The 20912-nt window shown below is 42.9% G+C and overlaps 1 protein-coding gene across 1 annotated transcript in view; it reads right to left on the bottom strand.

Moving 5' to 3' along the window:
* The window catches only part of LOC136873501 (transmembrane protein 135), a 277976-nt gene extending 257946 nt beyond the window's left edge, over positions 1-20030 (bottom strand). The window contains exon 1 of the mRNA XM_067146708.2: positions 19876-20030. Within this exon, the coding sequence (XP_067002809.2) occupies positions 19876-20004 (129 nt within the window). The 5' untranslated portion in view covers positions 20005-20030. The remainder of the gene's footprint in view (positions 1-19875) is intronic.
* Positions 20031-20912: the final 882 nt, after the last annotated feature.

The following is a 20912-nucleotide window of genomic DNA, read 5'->3' as shown; positions in this document are numbered from 1 at the left end:
CCTGTCCCATCGTCGCCACAAGACCTATCTGTGTCGGTGCGACGTAAAGCAACTAACAAAAATTCGAATAAATGATGAAGAATAAAATTGATGTACATTTATCTTTACAATTTCGTTCGTTAGTAAATTCGCACCAGTTTGCGTTATACGTTGTCCATAATACCTGTACTGCATAAAACCTAACAGTTCGTTAAGAAGATTTCCGAACGCACATCGAAAGCATCATTAAAGTCATGTGCCTAGAATTCGCTCATTAGTTTTTGTTGGCACTACGTCTCAGTATTTTTTATTGGTTTTTACGATTTCCCAGACAAAGGAGGGGGTTAATTTATTTGGACGTGGATGACCCGTTTTGAAACTGAGTGAAAAGTTTGTCTTGTAGCAGAGATCTTATGTGTGGTTTTGGGGTGTAGCAAAGTTACTTGCATTCCAGAGATAGCGGGCTCGAACCCCACTGTCGGCAGCCCTGAAGATGGTTCTGCGTGGTTTCCCATTTTCACACCAGGCAAACGCTGAGGCTGTACCTTAATTAAGTCCACGGTCACTTCCTTACCACTCCCAGGCCTTTCCTATCTCATCGTCGCCACAAAACGTATCTGTGTCGGTGTGACGTAAACCAAATTGTAAATGTGAAAATAAGTTATCTTAGCCTATTGAGACCGTGAGTCCTTTTAAAGGTTTCGAAGTTTAAAAGTTCGAATCCCCGCTCAAGAACAACAATTGAATATACACATTTTGTTTTTATTTGGTGGGAAAGTCACATACCCTGATATGGTTTGATTATGACGTCACTCTTTCCCGCCAATGAGTTACAAACAAGGTAGACTCGCTAGAAATTACATCGTTAAACTTGAAGCCCTCAGGTAAGGTTATATTCCCGCTAATTAGAAGGCTTTTTTAATGTTTAAATGATTAAATGATGTGTGTAATATAATTTCAGAAAACATCAGTATATTGCGGTAAACGACAATAAATACAGAGGATGCCTACGTGAAGTAAGCCAAATTAAGAGGACAAGACTCTTTTGCTATTTGTTTTCGTAAATATTAGTGTCCTATATGATATTAAAATTTTTTTTGTGGGATTTAACTCCCCACTCCTCACCTTCACCCAAATAATAATAATAATAATAATAATAATAATAATAATAATAATAATAATAATAATAATAATAATAATAATAATAATAATAATAATAATAATAATAATAGGAATTCATTTTCGGGACCTTACGAGGTTAAGATAAGTATCGTGTACCGCTTACTACTTATATATAGAGCCCTGCGCGGATATACGAAATATTATCCGCATCCGCAGCTGCAGCCGCATTTGCAACCGCAGCCGCTATTGGTTATCCGCGGATATTGTCAATATTTAACTACAGGTATTGAGACGTATAATACAATAGGCCTGATACAGGGCACCAGAAACCCTACAGCCACAGGTTCATGGGGGATTGTTCCTTGCTTCCACTAATTGCGGGCAGGAGCCAGTTACGCTTACATCAGATTTACGGCTTTATGGTCTCAAGGCTCTTTATAAATTCCCATTCTACAATTCCAGTGTCAAGGGTCGCCTAACCACAAGCAAAAATAAAAGTATACCTGAGTGAAAATCAATAAACTTCATTATTTAGAAATTATCAGCAAAATTATCCGCACTGCTATACAGTTTGCATCCGCCAAGACACTAACTTCGCGGATATCTGCGGATAAATCCGCACCTGTTACTATATATATCGTTGGCAATATCGGGACGCCATTTTGTTCTCTACTCCACGGTTTTCTAGAAGCTTCTGGACTCTTCTAGTATCATCGAGAATCTTCGCTCGTCATCATGAGTCAGCCGTTGACGCCTCCAGCTGGGTCTCCAGAACGTTATAAACTGAACATGGAAATTGATCTTCAGCCGAAGCAAGCTCGCAGTATTCAAAATGTGGAATCGCCAACTCCAGCAGGCGACAGGAAGAAAGTCTGTGCCCCACCGGCTTCTATCAGTTCTGGCTCGGTCTATACTTCACCTAGTGAACTTCCGGATGGTTCTGAGGATGCCTCGGTGTCAGGCATTCAGCAGTTATTGAGCAGAAATGTTGTGACAGATTTCCACCTTCCGCCGCGTTCATATCACCGCCGCCGCCTCCAGCTAATCTTTACATGCCTACTAATGTGAGGAGTTTCGCCACTGTGGCGAAAAATCCGGCCTTGGCACCGCACATTCGGCAACGAAGTGTTGTTCACCCATCACTGCTTCCACCTGCGCTTTTCTATGTTGTACGGCTAATGCACATTGATCCAGCGAAGGCCAATACCAGAGCGATTTATCAACTGCTCACAAGATTCACTCCCAACTACCAGGAAATTGAAATCCAGCGCACTCGTGACGGCTATTTCAACATCAAAACGAGCAAGCCGTTCTATAACCACCTAGTAACGGCTATTGGGGTGGCACAGTTTGGCTCACACAGCAGCAGCCAGCATGACGCCCACCGCCGCCGTCTCGCCCATCTCCTATCATGTCCGTGGTCGCCTACGGTGTGGATCGCGACTGGACGGATGATGAAGTGGCCGCTCAACTACAGCTCGAGGGCCACCAAATCTTCAAAATCATCCGTATCCGCAACGAGAGGGGACCTACGTCACTCATTCGGATTCTGTCTAAGGATGTGACCACCGTGGACGTCCTTCTTCGAGATGGCGCTGTTCTCTATGGTCGTAGCCACCGGGTGGAGCCTTCCCGCTCGGCGCCGCCGCAGAGGATCCGCTGCGACAGGTGCCACCGCTATGATCATCCATCCGGCACCCCATGCATTCAGCACCAGGTATGCGCCATATGCAGTCAGGACCATCCTACTTCAACTTGTTCAAATAGGGCTCAACCTAAGTGTGTATTACCTGTTCCCTCGCTCACCCGGCCTTTTCCTATAAATGCAAGGCCAAACCTACCCTGATCCTACTCAGCCTGAATCAGTAGTACCTGTCATTTCCCAAGATCTCCCTACCCCTGCCTCCTCTTCCACCCTCCTGCCCCCGAGTTTTGAAAACACCATCCGCTTTGTTGCGATGGTGCTTCAGAACGTCCTTCCTTTCAACCGACCCCACGTCCTTACCCAGATCCAACTGGCCGCGCGATTGGTATTTAATACCCATCTTGATGTAGCTTATTCAGGGAACAAAATGCATTTTGCATTTTTTCCCCTGAATGCAGTTCCCTTGATTAGCTAGTGGTAATATCCGATCAGTCTCAGCCAATCGCGCTCCATTGGACACTTCCCTCTCTCTGTACGACCCCGAAGTTTTCATTTTAAATGAAACTTTTTTGACTCCTAAACTCCACCCTCATTTCTCTCAATATAATCTCTATCGCGCTGATGACCTTGTTGCAGCTCGTGGAGGAGTCGCTATTGGGGTTAAAAACATACTACTACTAAACAGCATTTTTATCACTTTCCAAATTATTTTTCGGAATATTTAATAATTGAAATTTTTATACCTAATAATTCATTTCTGGTCTTTGTTACTCTTTATCTCACCCCTCGCACACCGCCCCTTCTTGATTTTCTTACGTATATTGATAATACGTTCCAAAATTACGTTTTTATTGCTGATATTAATATCCATTCTTATACTGTAACTCAAACTACCGTTTTTCAGGATCTACTTTCTCGCCTTCGGGGCGTACAGATCCCCTTCCCTTTCCCTACCCGTCCAATTTCCAATACCACTCCTGATGCCCTTATGTTATCTCCTTCCCTGGCTCTTTCTCCTACCATCACCAAATGTTTAGAACTTGGCTCTGACCACTCCCCCACGCTTCTAATCCTCCCTAACCTTTCATACCACCCTCGTTTCCCTAGCCCCCGACCCCCTCCCACGCGACGATATTCACAAACGAACTGGACAAATTACCGACAAACCATAACTGACTTATTAACTGACTGTCCTCTTCCTACTTCCTTGCCCGATCTCCTTTCTTTAATCAATAGGGCAGAATAAGCTCTTATTAAGGCAGACAAACTCCACATCCCTCGCCATTCCTACCGTCCTACCAAACCTCCTATACCGCCTAAAGCCCTTTCCTTACTTAAACTTTCTCATGATCTGTATCATTCTTATATTCGAACTCGGGACCCTAATACCTTACGACAACATCGCCAGACACTTCGACACGCCCGCTCTTACATTAAAGCTATTAAACATAAACATTGGACGACTGCTTGTACTGCCCTCTCTTAACTTACATGACTCTCGAACTTTCTGGGCTACTTTCCGACGCTTGACGCAAACCCGCCCTCCCCTTCCTACTTATCCGATCCGTACTTCATCTTCCCCTCCTCTGACTGATAAAGATAAAGCTGATGCCTTTGCTGTTCATTACACCATCATTTTTTCCCCTTCTACCAACCCTCTTCATGAACATCCTGATGAACCTACCATCTATCAGTACTACCAACCTACTGTCCGCCTCCGTAGCGTAACGGTTAGTGTTATTAGCTGCCGTCCTCGGGGGCCTGGGTTCGATTCCCGGTATTGCCAGGAATTTAAGAATGGCAGGAGGGCTGGTATGTGGTTAAGATGGTACATGCAGCTCACCTCCAACGGGAGTGTGCCTGAAAATAGCTGCACAACCTCAGGATGAGGACACGAGTTTACTTTACCAACCTACTCTCCCTCACTTACAGCCCTCTTTTCTTCATTTTCCTACTGTACATTACACTCATCCCCTCAATGCTCCTATTGCCCCTACTGAAATTCTCAACTTCCTCCGTAATCGCCGTAACACAGCCCCTCGTAGTGATCGTATTACATATCGACATATTCGCGAAGCCCCCATGCTCTTAATTCACCTTCTTTCCAGTATATACATCACTATGCTTAACAATGGTGTTTATTCTCGACACTGGGGTAAAGCCACTATCTTACTTTGTCCGACTCGTTGGCTGAATGGTCAGCGTACTGGCCTTTGGTTCAGAGGGTCCCGGGTTCGATTCTCGGCCGGGTCGGGGATTTTAATCTTCATTGGTTAATTCCAGTGGCCCGGGGGCTGGGTGTTTGTGCTGTCCCCAACATCACTGCAACTCACACACCACACATAACACTATCCTCCACCACAATAACACGCAGTTACCTACACACGGCAGATGCCGCCCACCCTCATCGGAGGGTCTGCTTTGTAAGGGCTGCACTCGGCTAGAGATAGCCACACGAAATTAAATTAAAACCATCTCACTTTTCCTTAAACCCAACAAACCTCCGTCTGACCTTCGCTCCTACCGTCCCATATCTCTTCTAGTAGTTCTCTCTAAAATATTTGAAGGTATTCTCACTCGCCGGATGTCTCAATATTTACACTCTTTACATCTTATTCCCTCCTCTCAAGCTGGTTTTCGCCCTCATATCTGTACTCAGGACCATCTTTTCCATATTACCTCTTCTCTCACTACATATCTCCACACCCATCGACCTGCCGCTTTAATATGTCTGGATGTTGATAAGGCCTTTGATAGCGTGTGGCATCCAGGCCTCTTCTATAAACTCAGCTATTTACCGTTGCCTACCACTGTTCTTCGCCTTCTTTATAACTACCTCCATTCTCGTAGCGCTGATATAGTAAACCGTGGCACCCTCTCTCCCCTCTCCTCTACTCCCTGTTTATGTATAACATTCCCCACCCCTCCGTTCCCCTACGTCTATATCAATATGCGGACGACCTTGCTGTTTTAGCTCTTTGCCACACCTATATTTCCCTTCAATCTAAGCTCCAAAAATATCTGAATACTTTGGAATGTTGGCTCAACTCTTGGCATTTATCTGTTAATCCCAGTAAAACCCAATTCATGTTATTCCTCTCAAAATCCCGCATCTGTCGCCCCACTAACAAAGTCCACTTAACAATGTATAATCAACCTTTCACCGAAACTAACCAACTAACGTACTTAGGCATAAAATTTCAAAATAACCTTAAATGATATCTTCATCTTTCTTCAATACATCGTAAAGCGTTAAGTCGTTTCCGTGCCCTCCGCTCCCTTACTAGTCATTCCTGGGGATTAAAACCCGCCGAAATCCTACGTGTCTACCTTTCTTTTATCCGCCCTGTTGTCACTTACGCCTCCCTGACCTGGATTAATACCTATCCCTGGCTCAGAGTTAAACCTTCTATATTGTTGGTTTAAACTGCTGTTTATATTCAACTTTCTTGACATTTTATTAACGTATCTGTGATTTTCCTAATAGAAGGGTTAGTTTTGACTACCAGTACTGCAGCACTTTAATGAAAAACGTACTAAAATTATAACCTAGTATTAGCATTAGAAAAATGGGAGAATTTATTGAAGTTTTTGGTTAAATAGGAAATAATTTTGATGTGCAAGAGAGGTTAAGAAGCCGCGTTCCAACAAAAGTTTACAATCTTGGAAAATCGGATGTAACGGAGTTCTTTGATGGATTTATAATTCATAAGCGAACAGCAAGGATTGTCTAGTATCGAAGAAGGATTCATTTAAAACGTCAACTGCACCAAATAATGCTATTTCGCTAGAAGCAATGATTCTGGTTGCTTTAAGATATGATGCAGCAGGCATTTTTTTCATTAACAACGGGGACCACAGACCTTAAATTGCAGTCTCCTTATAATATTATATACTGTAAAATACTGTTCGTGGTATGAATACTGTAATGTGAAGCATAAAAATATTCCTACATAAGTCGTGTAATACGTCCGCTCTTCATGCGGTACCTGGTGGCTCTGGTCGCTAAAGCGTGAAGTCAGCATCGTCGGAGTCCGTGACAAGGCGGTTCGAGTCTAATTTGTCGAAAACATTTTTACCATCAGAATGTTGACCGGCACGGTAGGAGAGGCGGTGGTATACAATTTCTAATCGCTAGATTATATATTTATAGGATCAGAAAAAAACAATAAAGTATTTCATGCTTGCTAGTAAACTTGTAATAGAATAGATTATAGTTAAGAATGTTTCATCGTAGCCTATCTATTGCCAGCATACCAGCAATAGAAATATTAATGCTATAGGGAGAAGAGTATTATGCATACAATACGACATATCGCGAACTTGGTTATGTTATAAACGAATATGGAATCAAGTAATACATCCTCAGTGGTCTGTCTGCTGGATCCAAGGTTTGTGAGATTGATCCCGGCCGAGGGCGATGGATTTTGATAGAAGATAGATCCCGAGCATGCTTGGAATTTGTTTACTTGAAATTCACATAAATGTTGATTTTCTGAGGAAAGGAATACCGTAGGCCTATTCCTGAAAGACCAGGATTTTAAAATTTTAAACGTTCCCGTGTGTTCCGTAAGACAATACAGACATCAATAGACACGTATTAGGCCCACGGTACTTGTTTATGGTAAAGCATGACAGAGAAAAATAAGAAATAAAAGTGCGTTCCAATAAATTGTAGACAGCAATAGGTAGAATTATATGACACAACACTTCGCACAAATGTAAACAATTTATTTATCAGTAAAGCTAATATCCCGCCGAATTTGTTCTTTATTCACTACGCACGATAGCATTAATTCGCCACAAACAGCTGATATTATTACAAAAATGTCGGTCATTGAATTACTTGGCTCTGATTGGCCAATTCCAATCGACCATGCCTTCGACTATTCCTTCAGTGCAGCCAACCTTAGCGCCAACGACAGCTCGCCCGTTTAAACTAAACGAGTGTCAGAAATTGGTGGAGAAAATGGACGCAACTTTAAACGGGTTTAATTTATACCAGGTTTAACTCGATTTGGAGAAAATGGCCCTTAGACTACTACTGTAACTTACTGAAATACGACTGACATGCACTTCGCATCGCTTACCGACTGAAACTTGACACTCCCTTTGCCAACTTTCAACCACTGTATACCTTTCCTACTATCCTTAGACATCTCCATTCTCTCCGTTCCAATTACCGTACAAATGGCATTCGTTATAATAATCCACTTATTACAGAAGCACTTCCCCAATCCCCTCTTGCTAATGTTATTCTCGATGACACTCGAACCCCTCCCCATGCTCATCTTTTCCCCACTCCTTATTAATTTCCAACCACCCCTCTCCCCACCGCCCTATATAGTTTAATACATTTTTTGCTCATGTTGTCATTTCTGTATGCTCCTGGCTGCGGTGGTACATCACCTTCCACCGACATATAACTACGGCACCGCAAGTGCCATCTGTGACTCGTGTGCTCCAAGTGCAATGTTAGTGCTCACGCTCTTTATCGCAGTGTTGTTCCTTACTTCGTTCTTCCCCTGTTTAATTCTGTTTTGATAAGTGTCCTTAATGGTGCTGATTAAGTTTCTCATGCGTGTTTTCACTTTTAATTACTCATATTAACTGCATTCTCTTGAATTCTATAGTCTAGGCTATATGTTCTTTCTTTGGCTGTAAATGTTTTGTTGTTTTTTTTTTTTTTTTTGTAAATGTAACCGTTGCATTGTCTCTAGCTACTGTCCTAGCAATCTTCAGCGCGTCAAGAAACAGACTATATGAACTATATTTAAGCCGTAAGGCTCTTTAATATTTTTTGCCGATCAGTGTTACTTGTTCTTTATCATGTTTCTTTATTATTTAGGTTATATTGTGTGCTAAGTCCAGACGCAAGAGACTTTCAGCGTTCGTTTTCTGTGTTTGATTATAATGCGACACTCACAAAGACTCTTAAAATATTGTCACAGAAGAGACAATTATTTATTTCCTGTAGCTCTGTATATCTTGTACTCATGATGTATTGTTTCTTTTTACTCAATAAACGGGGTACTTTTCTGGGGACAACTATGGCGGGTGGGATGCGGGCACGCTCTGGGGTCGCGATGGGCTCTGCGCCAGTTTACACTATTCCTTCCTTTCCTTACATGTATGCACAACGCATACTCCAACACATAAAATGTTTTACTAATTTCTTTTTCTACTTCTATGGCCTAAAAGCCGCTCGTTCGGCTGATGGCCCGCCTAGCCCTACTGAGTTAGGAGTTGAAATAACTCTTTTGATTCGGTTAAATCCGCGTCCGTTCAGGGCACTATTTATATATATCGTATCGTACTGGTGTGTAGCCGGCCTTACACAGATATGACGTACAGTGAGTGAACGCAATATTTTAAAATAATTTGCAATTCGATTTGTTCTAAGTGATTTCTGACAAACGAGTAGAGTTAAGGAAATGTTGCAAAGTTTAGACTGGGAAGACTGGAGGAAGGAGACGAGCTGCTCGACTAAGTGGTATGTTCCGAGTCATCAATGGCGAGATGGCGTTGGTAGACGAATAAGCTTGAGTTGCACTTTTAAAAGTAAGAAAGATCACAATATGGAGATAAAATTGGAATTCAAGAGGACAAACTGAGGCAAATATTCATTTAGGGATTGGAATGATTTACCAAGGAAGATGTTCGATAAATTTCCAAATTCTTTGCAATTACGAAAATACTAGGGAAACAACTGATAGAGAATCTGCCACCTGGGTGACTGCCCTAAATGCAGATCAGTGATTGATTGATTGATTGATTGATTGATTGATTGATTGATTGATTGATTGATTGATTGATTGATTGATTGATTGATTGATTGATTGATTGATTGATCGAACATTTTCCTTAAGAAACCAGCTTCCTTCATTTCATATCTTATCATCAGCTGTAATAAAATGAAAACTGGAAGTTCCTAACATGGATGCATTCTATAATGAATATTGCTCAGTTTAAGAGGTAATTTCATTTGAAAAATATCAGCTTGTTAAGCCTGATATTTCGACTCCGTGATGTAGGAGCAGCGTCCCTGCCTCTTAGGCGAAGGCTCCGGGTTCGGTTTCCAGGCTTTTCCTTTCAATAAAAACCTCATAAAACCTCCTATCAATAGGGTAACCGGACAGGCTTTTTACCTGGATCTGAGGGCTGGTTCGAGGTTCACTCAGCCTACGCGATTACAATTGAGGAGCTTTCTGACGGTGAGATGTCTGCCCCGGTCTAGAAAGCCAAGAATAACGGCCGAGAGGATTCTTCGTACTGACCACACGACACCTCGTAATCTGTATGCATGTGAGACCCCAGCATTTGCCTAGTGTGGAGATCAGGGCTGCCGACAGTGGGGTTCAAACCTACAGTCTCCCGAATGTAAGCTAACAGCTTCGTGACCCAAAGCGCGCAGCCAGTTCGCTCGGTGGGTAGTGTCGAACTGAACGTTGCACATGGAGGGTGTCTGCCTCCAGCGGCTCCGATACTTGCACCTCCTCTTCCCTTCTCTTTTGGACCTGGAGACCTAGAGTCTTTCATTTACACGCCCTTCGAAGTATTCAACCTCATGTTAAATCTATTTGCGTTAGTAATTTGTCTTTTCTTCGGGTTAATATTTACACACTTGTCTGTAACTATCTTCTATACATCATTATAGCTTGTTATGCCTGTCAGCGTTCAGTCTGCAAGCCTGTGTGAATTAACAAGATCTGTGACCTCGTTTACTTCAACATCTCTAAGGATCAAATCTTTAAAATCTGAGTATAACTATCCTCTACTCCTGTGACCCTCCATTCCCCCTGTGTGTGGGGGCGATACAATAACACCCACGTTCTGCCCTGCCTATCTTAACACGTGACTATAAGGGGCCCGGGGGCTCTCTAATTGTCAGCGTGGGTTAGCGACCAGGGGACCTCAGCTGACTCTGGCATTGCTTCCACTTGTGCCAGGCTCCTCACTTTCATCTATCCTATCCGACCTCCTTTGGTCAACTCTTGTTCTTTTCCAATCCCGGCGCTAGTAGAGCACTCGAGGGCTAGGGAGTCTTTCATTTTAACGCCCTTCGTGACCCTTCTCTTTTCTTGGCCGATATCTTCATTTTGACGTGTCGGATATCCCTTCCATTTTGTTCTCTCTGATTAATGTTATATAGGGAATGGTTGCCTAGTTGCACTTGCTCTTAAAACAATAATCACCACCACCACCACTCTTAGCCTCCATTATTCCCCTTGATAGCCTATCATCCTCCATTTTCGTCACACGACCCAACCAACGAAGCCGGTTTATACGTACATATACATCCATCGAGTTCGTTCCTAACTTAGCCTATATCTCCTAGTAGTATGAGCAATGTATGTTCTAAAACAATGGCAGCTGAATCAGCATTTTCCCACGAGGCCATTGACCTCTGGCAAGGTCACTGACCCCATGACATCACGGCCACGTGCTATTGTTTACAAACAAGACCACGTGGTCGTGACAGCTGTCATTTTGACGGGTCCTAACCTCACGTTTTGAGCACGTGGGCAAGGTTAACCTCACTGCTGCCATCTTGACAGGTCCTAACCTTACATTTTCGCCACGTGGGTGCAGAATTTGAACAAGTGAACGTGGCTAACCTTGACAAATCCTAACCATGTGCACTTATTTGGCGCGTAGTTTGAATAAGTGCGCATGGCTAACCTCACAGCCGTCATCTTGATAGGTCCTAATCTGACTCTTTGGCCACGTGGGTGCGAAATTTTGAAAAAGAGAACGATCCCTAACCTCACTGCTGTCATCTTGTCGGGACTTAGCCACGTGCTTTTGACAGATATGAGGCGCAGAATTTTCAAAAAAGTGAACGATCCCTAACTTCAATGTTGTCATCTTGACGGGACTTAGCCACGTGCTTTTTGACAAGTGTGTGGCGCGGAATTTTGAGAAAGGGAATGACTAACCTCACTGCCGTCATCTTGACGGGACTTAGCCACGTGCTTTAGACAGGTGGAATTTTGAAAAAGAGAACGAACCCTAATCTCACTGCTGTCATCTTGACGGGACTTAGCCACGTCGACTGAGGGCCTTAATACACAGAACCTAGTTTTAAGGCTAGATGCCCTTCCCAACGCCATCTTTGCAGATCCCTTTCTCGACACCATTTTGGGGAGCATAATCTCACAGGGCTGTAGTTTTGAGGCTAGATGGCCTTCCCGACACTATCTTGGAGGGGTCAATGGCCTTGCCAGGGGTCAATGACCTCGTGGGAAAATGCTGATTCTGCTCCCATCGTTTTAGAACATGCATTGGTCACACTACTTCTCCTCAGTGCGAGTAACCTCCTGCCATTGTTTTGAACTGTTTGTAGCAGCGGTCATTATCGCTACTTTCATGTTTGTTACTTCTAACTTACGAATAAGATATCGTGAGTCTACCCAGATTACACTCCCGTACAGTACAGTTGGTCTGAAAACAGTCCGGATGTAGAGAAAGTTTTTTTTTTTTTTGCTTTACGTCGCACCGACTCAGATAGGTCTTATGGCGACGATGGGACAGGGAAGGGCTAGGAGTGGGAAGGAAGCGGCCGTGGCCTTAATTAAGGTACAGCCCCAGCATTTGCCTGGTACGGAAAACCATTTTCAGGGCTGCCGACAGTGGGGTTCGAACCTACTATCTCCCGAATACTGGATACTGGCCGCACTTAAGAGACTGCAGCTATGGAGCTCGGTAGAGAAAGTTTCATCCGGTAGCTGACTTCTTTCTTACAGAATACTGTTGATTGCCACGTGAGCTCAATATATCTTAATTTAATTTTACTTAGTATACCATCATCTATAGTCCGCATATATGGTATAGCAGTTAGTGTGATTAGCTGCCACCCCCGAAGGGTCGGGTTCGATTCCCGGTTCTGTCACGAAATATGAAAAGTGGTACGACTGGAACGAAGTCCACTCAGCCTCAGAAAGTCAACTGAGTGGAGGAGGGGGTTCGATTCCCACCTCAGCCATCCTCGAAGTGGTTTTCCGTGGTTTCCGACTTCTTTTCCAGGAAAATGCCGGGATGGTACCTAACTTAAAGTCACGATCACTTCCTTTCCTCTCCCTTGCCTATCCCTTCCAATCTTCCCATCCCTCACCAGGCCCCTGTTCAGCATAGAAGGTGCAGCCCCCTGGGCGAGGTACGCATCCTCCTCCCCAGTTGTATCCCCAACCCAAAGTCTCACGCCCCTGAGGTGGTAGTGGTGATATCCCCCGCTGAGTCCAGAGGAAAACCAACCCTGGAGGGTAAACGTATAAAATAAATAAATAAATAAATAAATAAATAAATAAATAAATAAATAAATAAATAAATAAATAAATAAATAAATAAATAAATAAATAAATAAATAAATAAATAAATAAATAAATGGTCACGCCTCCTAGTCACATGTGGATATGCAGTCCATCAGAACAATTTTCGTTGAGCATTTCCCTATGCTAAATGTAAAGGGAAATGAAATTTACTGTACCGTACTGCAGGAATGTACAGTATGTTTGCGTACCCACTCCTGTAGTATGATGTATTTAAGGTTCATTTTCCTTTGCAAACGCGCATAGAAAAATGGTCTGAACGAAAATTTTTTGCGTCTTACGACGGGCAGGGGATACCATTGGTGTTATTCTACCGCCTCCACCCACGGAGGAAACACACAGGATATACCGTAGATATATTCTATCAGAAAGGTTACGCGTTGGGTGAAATGAGAGTTGACCAAGGGAGGTCGAATAGTAAAGATGAAACTAAGTAGCCCAGCACCAGCAGATCCGACTAGGTGCCCTGTGATCACCCATCCAGGGTTCCAAGCGAAGAACCCCTGGAGAAATGTATTTATCTACTTCCTTTAGGCTAAGAAATTATAGCTTACAGTTTACATGCCAGTAGAATGGTTTAAGAACCAATTGTGATATATTGTATTTTTTCGAAGGTTACAGCCGAACGATAAGCTATCAGTCGAGCAATATTTCGCCTGCTACACCGCTGTTCGAGCACTTCGAGTGAAATTAACAAAGATTCTCAAGATTCTCAATTATGAGGCTCATGTCTAGTCGTTGGTAGCTCTTCATTCGCGAAAATTATACAGACTATTGCAACAAACAAATTGAAAAGACTAGGAGATATATGATAATCCTAATTAGGCACCAAATTAATATAATATTTAATAACATTCAAGATAAAACAGGTCCTTTAATAATAATAATAATAATAATAATAATAATAATAATAATAATAATAAAATACGCACTACCAAAACTTCCGACGAAATACGGCGACATCAGGCGAGTAGAAAAATGTAAGTACCTGGCTGAGATCATCATGAAAAATGGACTGGACAAAGAAGCACTTAGGGAACGAATATGCAAACTTAAAATAGCCTACCAAACGTCACGCATCACTATAAAACGGTTTTGAAGTCAGTAATTATGTATGCAGCCGAAACCCTATTCCTAAATGCCAATAAAGGACTCCTCGGAGAACGGAAGAGAAAGGAGCGCGGCATAATTAGGGGAATCATGGGATCCAACTACAAGAATGGCATCCACCAACAAAGATCTAATAATGAAGTCTATAACAAAATAGAGAGAATTATGGACACGATCCACAAAAGACGGGCATGATTTTATGGTCACCTCAAACGAATGGACGGAATCAGGTTGACCAAACTGATCTTTCAACTATTTGATTCAAAACCTAAAACCACGATGCCTTGGTTTAGAAACACCAAAGAAGATCTTCAAGTGCTACAGATCAAACCAGAAGATGCCTTTGAATGAGGTCTTTTCCGAAAAAAGATAGTGACGAACGGGCTAAACCGAGACGAACAACCCAAAAGAAGACACGGTATCCCTTGGACAGAGGAACACAAGCAGACCCACTGAGAAAGAATGAGGGAATTCTGGGCTCAAAAGAAAGCAAAGTTCACTGCCAAATGTAACAAGACTGAACGTGGTTCTCGATAGCCCCAGCAAATAAATAAATAAATAAATAAATAAATAAATAAATAAATAAATAAATAAATAAATAAATAAATAAATAAATAAATAAATAAATAAATAAATAAATAAATAAATAAATAAATAAATAAATAAATAAATAAATAAATACCGTGGTAATAACAATTTATGGCATCAGCTATCGTGTGTAGGCAATTTTGTCATTTGACGCCATCTTGGCTGCATGTTCATCAATTTCGACGTACCGTTTTACTGTACCAGATGAGAGAGTTAAAAACACGGATCTCCCTTGCGTGTCCTGTGGCTGAGTTTTAGGATAAACACCAAATGTGACACAAGGCATCTTTTACACGTCGGGATCGTACGACATGGATTATCTAATGGACTTTTTCCGCCCTCCAAAAATCTGACTGCCTCTGTCGGGTTCCAATCCACGTTTTTGACTTCCAGAGTTCGACACTCTACCACTGCAGAGAAGTATATGTCTAGTTTATTGGATAAGTGTTCCCTTGAAATGGCGTATGGCTTTTAGTGCCGAGAGGGTCCGAGGACAAGTTTGGCTGGCCAGATGCAGGACTTTTGACCTGACGCCCTTAGGCGACCTGCACGTCGTGAAGGTGATTAAATGATGACGAAGACGACACAAAGACCTAGCGCCCGTGACAGCGGAAATAACCAAATATGGTTCTACTCGGCAGGGTCGGGATTTTTAAATATCCCGACCCTGCCGGATAGAACCCGGGACCCCTGTGACCAAAAGCCAGCACACTAACCATTTAGCCATAGAACCGGTCAGTGGTTCCCTTAAAAACACGCAACGTTAAAACATCTTCTCGATGTTGGTTTAGTAAAGAGATTATAAATTTATTCAAAGCAGAGGAAAATCGTGGGTGTATGTGTCCAACCCGTGTCCCTTTTCTCTACGGGGTTGAGTATGAAGTGAGATGAATTTTCGTTGCAAGTTTTTGCGAGATGAACTGAATGACGTGACATATGATAGTAGGACGGGGGAGAGTAAAACTCGAGCCGGCAATACCCTACTGCTGTCGAACAGTACCAGCGGTTCTACACAAGGCTTAAAGTCCCCATCCGACGGACAAATGAACATCAACAGCGTCATATGCCCTCACTCCATATGAACGGTGCGGACTAGTTGGAAATTTAATCCAGATTTTTGGCACACAGTGTAGTGATTAGAAATTGTGAACCGTGCCCACCAACATTCTGATGGTAAATTTTTTTCGACCAACGGGAATTGAATCGGCTAACCCCGGTGTGAGACCAAAAGGACTTGCGGCCTTAACGATTATGGCCATCAGGCGGCAACAGATGAGTTGTCAGATACCGACAACTACGAAGTCGGAGAAAGCAGTCCATATCTCGGACCTATAAATTATATATCAGATGCTTTTGCCAGTTACTTTCATCAGTCTCCTTTCCACAGTATCCTGAGTTCAGAACAGTTAATAACATCTACCTGTCCAGTATTAAACCCAGTACGTAGTGAAGAAATCATGAAAGCTAGGCTATGTTGCATTTGAAAGTCAGTGTAATGGATGAAACACATGTTAAAGTCTTAAGTTAAGCAGGACAAAATGGCCCCCGAAAAATATTTGCGAACGTTATTGGCGGAGTATATTCCCTTGTGAAGCCTCCGTGGCTCAGGCGGTAGCGCATCGGCCTCTCACCGCTGGGTTCCGTGGTTTAAATCCCGGTCGGTCCATGTGAGATTTGTGCCGGATAAAGCGGAGGCGGGACAGGTTTTTCTCGGGGTACTCCGGTTTTCCCTGTCATCTTTCATTCCAGCAACACTCTCCATTATCATTTCATTTCATCTATCAGTCATTAATCATTGCCCCAGAGGAGTGCGACAGGCTTCGGCAGCCGGCACAATTCCTTTTCTTCTCAACCGAGCTCGATAGCTTCAGTCGCTTAAGTGCGGCCAGTATCCAGTATTCGGAAGATAGTAGGTTCGAACCCCACTGTCGGCAGCCCTGAAAATGATTTTCCGTGGTTTCCCATTTTCACACCAGGCAAATGCTGGGGCTGTACCTTAATTAAGGCCACGGCCGCTTCCTTCCCACTCCTAGCCCTTCCCTGTCCCATCGTCGCCATAAGACCTATCTGTGTAGGTGCGACGTAAAGCAACTAGCAAAAAAAAAGAAAAAATCCTATTCTCGCCGCAAGATGGGGGCTTCATTCAATAATCCCTGGCCCGGTCACTGACTGGAAAACAGATTGTAGATTTTTTATTTTCCGTTGTGAAGAGATAAATACAACCTAAGTTGCGTCCAGACGCGTCGGAAATCGGACAACAGCAGCAGAGGTTATGTTAAAATATGAACAGCCGAGGATCGTGGACAGCATGAGGAATAAGTCAATGTTAAATGATTCAAATGGCGATACGCTGGAGTATTTTCTCAGCCGAAGGAGAATTATTATTTCTAACAAAAATGAGTACCGTACAAACTAGCTGGGCCGCGAACATACTCGTAATAAGAGTTCAGGCGGTGAAGGCCCTTAGAGTTGAGTGGTTAGCTCTTGGCCCTTGGAGTTGAGTAGTTAGCTCTTGGTCCTGCCGCCTTTAACCCCCAGGAATTAAGGCCGCCACACAGAGAAAGCTAAGCTACGTTAAGCTCTGCTATGCTAAGCTATGTTGTGCTATGTCACGAATGAAAACCTTAACTAAACACTGCTAGGCAGCCGAATAAAAATGGCGGATTAATTGAAGGGGAGGCTCTTTTATTGGCTGCTGTGGCGGAAGATGAATTAAGAGAAAGAAACAGAAATAGGAGAAGATTCTGTATAGGTGAAATTGCAGGGAGAATAATTCATGGTGAATTCCATAATTTGATACAAATATTGCGTGGGAATGATGAAGAATTAAAAATCGCTTTCGTCTAAATCAGGAACAGCTTCATGAACTTATATCTGTTACTGAGGATGATATTTTTAAAAAATGAATAAAAATTATAGAATGTAGGGTAAAAATGTATGTAAATGCAATAAATGATACGTACAATCAATTTCCAGAGGTTCGTTTATTAGTTGCCATCACTTTTCTTTCGTGGTTATATCCCTTTAATAATTTGACAGATAAGTATATATTTGTATCTCTTCAATCAGTCTTTTATCCTTTGATCTACCTTCCATGACAATTAACAAACACAGAAACAGTTAAGCAATTTAATAGCTACTGTTTTTAACTAATTCACGAAAGCCGCACACATAAAACGAATGTTTGATAGACGCCGGGCAAAAAAGTGATTGTGCGCATGCGCGAAGCCACCTACAGCTATGAAAATCGCCTCCTTGGTCATCTGCAAAATTTAGCTCGGCATTGCTTTCGTTAGCGTAACTTAGCGTAGCAGTCTGTGTGTGCCATTCCATATAACTTCATTGGAGCGACTTTTTTTCGTTGGTTTGCGTAGCATAACGTGGTTTAGCTTAGCTTTCTGTGTGTGCTATGCCATATAACTTCATTGGAGCGACTTTTTTTCGTTGGGTTGCGTAGCATAGCGTGGTTTAGCTTAGTTTTCTGTGTGCGCCAATCCATATAACTTCATTGGAGCGAATTTTTTCGTTGGGTTGCGTAGCATAGCGTGGTTTAGCTTATATTTCTGTGTGTGCTATTCCATATAACATTTGAGTGACGTTTTTCGTTGGGTTGCCTAGCACAGCGTGGTTTAGCTTGGCTTTCTGTGTGTGCCATTCCACATAACTTCATTGGAGCGACTTTTTTCGTTGGGTTGCGTAGCATAGCGTGGTTTAGCTTAGCTTTCTGTTGTGGTGGTCTTTAACCTGGTACGATGTGTCTATGAGGGCCACAGCTTATTTCATTTGCACACTCATTGTGTCATTCAAATCAAATCACAAGCCATCAAGCCTACGGGAAAACTTTAGAAACGTGTACGATAACAAAGAAAAGAAATGTGTAATAAGAAAATTAAAGTGAAAGAAAATTGTGACGTTTTCCCAAACATGTACTGTATGGTAATACAGTATTTCCCGTTTACTGTATATGCTGATCACCATAACATGAGTGCAGTCAAGAACACATATGCTGCGGGAAAATTAGACTTTTCCTTCCGCTCTTGTATTGTAACATCACATTTTCTATCATTTTGAGGAAATTTAATCTACACTGCAGCTTTAGCTACGATGAGATACATGGCCTGTATGAATTATATGAATAAAGAACCGGAAACACAGTTAAGGCTGTTTGCGGATTATGTTATACTTGAGTTGCAGGATTGTGAGCGACTGCAGCGGGGCTTAAACAATGTTGTGAGAAGGACAGCGGACAATGGTATGTGATAAACGGGATGAAAAGTCAGGTTGTAAGTTCCACCAAGAGGAAAAGTCCACTCAGTTTTAGTTACTGTACTAATGGGGTGATAGTACATCATGGGGATCACGGTAAGTATCTAGGTGTTATCTTCATTGGGGTAACCATATTAACAAGGATGTAAAGAACGTTTACAGATCTCTTCGTATGGTTATGAGGGTATTTCGGGGATTGTAGTAAGGATCTAAAGGAGTGGGCGTATAAGTTTCTGGTAAGACTGCAGTCAGAGTATGGCTCTAGTGTATGGGACCCTCACCAGGATTACTTGATCCGTGAACTGGAAACAGTCCAAAGGAAAGCAGCATGATTTGTTGTGGGTGACTGAGCGAGTGGTTGCGCGGTTTGGGTCACACATTTGGGAGATAGTGGGTTCGAATCCCACTCTCGGCAGCCCTGAAGATTGTTTTCTGTGGTCTCCCATTTTCAAACCAGGCAAATGCCGGGGCTGTACCTTAATTAAGGCCACGGCCGCTTCCTTCCCATTTCTATCCCTTTCCTCTCCCATTGCCGCCATAAGACCTATCTGTATTGGTGCGAAATAAAGCAAATTGTAAAAAAGAAAATATAGTTCTTGGTGATTTTCTACAGTCTTGCAAATTTTTGGCTAGGAAGACTTGCGAGAAGATCGAGAGTGAGTGGGAGAACTTCGCCCGAACTTCACGGTCTGTGACGTAGCCATAACGTCACTGAGGCTGAACAGCACCCACTCATCGCCTGCCTGCCCACCTGCTTTCAATGCTGTGCGCCTGCGGGGCGAAATACCCAGCGTGAACACTTCCGTTCTACACAAAATATGATAATGTTTTTCTTACCACATAGAGAGGCAGGAAGAAGCGGAACGTTCCTGCGAAGCAATCGAAAGCCATGCCGATGGTCGCAAGGGTGCAGCTACGAGTCCATGGGTGAGCTAATTCCCAGCAAGCTCGCTGCTGCCCAATCATGGTGCTCGCGTCCGGGAACTTGCTCAACGCTGCCATGGCGTCAAATGACTGACCTGCTGTTCATATCGCCACTGCAAGGACGACACCGCTATCTTTGTAATTTAGTGCAACCCTGTGGGGGACACTGATAACCTGTATTGTTGAAGAACAACTGCCGAGTAAGAGGTTAGGTAAACTCTGGGAAAGTATTCTGTTTGATTATATTAGACACGTTTGCGAAATTACTAACTGGTTTGATACAAGGCAGCTCGGGTTTAGGAAAAGTTATCCCACTGAGGTTCTACTTTTAGGACTGTAGCAAGATATAGTAGATACTTTAGATTAAGGAGGCCAGATGGGCAGTATCGCTACTGGCCTATCCGAGACCAACTACAGTCCTCAGACTGGTGATGGGAATATTCGAGACTAAAATGTCGAAGACCGAGCTCGATAGCTGCAGTCGCTTAAGTGCGGCCAGTATCCAGTATTTGGGAGATAGTAGGTTCAAACCCCACTGTCGGCAGCCCAGAAAATGGTTTTCCATGGTTTCCCATTTTCACACCAGGCAAATTCCAACTCCTAGACCTTTCCTATCCTATCGTCGCCATAAGACCTATCTGTGTCGGTGCGACGTAAAGCAACTAGCAAAAAAATGTCGAAGAATTAGATTCTTAAAGGTTCTCGAAATATCTCGAATCCTGATAAAAAGTATTCGAATACTTCCGCTTGAAATATTCACTAATGATAATCCCGAAGCGGGACGACATTGTTCTCTCTTTATGGAATATCCGAGAACAGCGAGGATAGCAGCGCTTTCCCTGGACGTAACTGAGAATTATGTCTGTATTCATGATGGAATGTTTCTTTCAGACGGAACAACGAGAAGTTTTCGAATACTGTATAATCCTACTGACTGTGCTTTTACGCCA

This window comes from Anabrus simplex, chromosome 1 (assembly GCF_040414725.1).
Source record: "Anabrus simplex isolate iqAnaSimp1 chromosome 1, ASM4041472v1, whole genome shotgun sequence".
Taxonomy (NCBI): domain Eukaryota; kingdom Metazoa; phylum Arthropoda; class Insecta; order Orthoptera; family Tettigoniidae; genus Anabrus; species Anabrus simplex.
The sequence above is the reverse complement of the archived record's forward strand: the minus strand, read 5'-3'. Positions and strand labels throughout refer to the sequence as shown.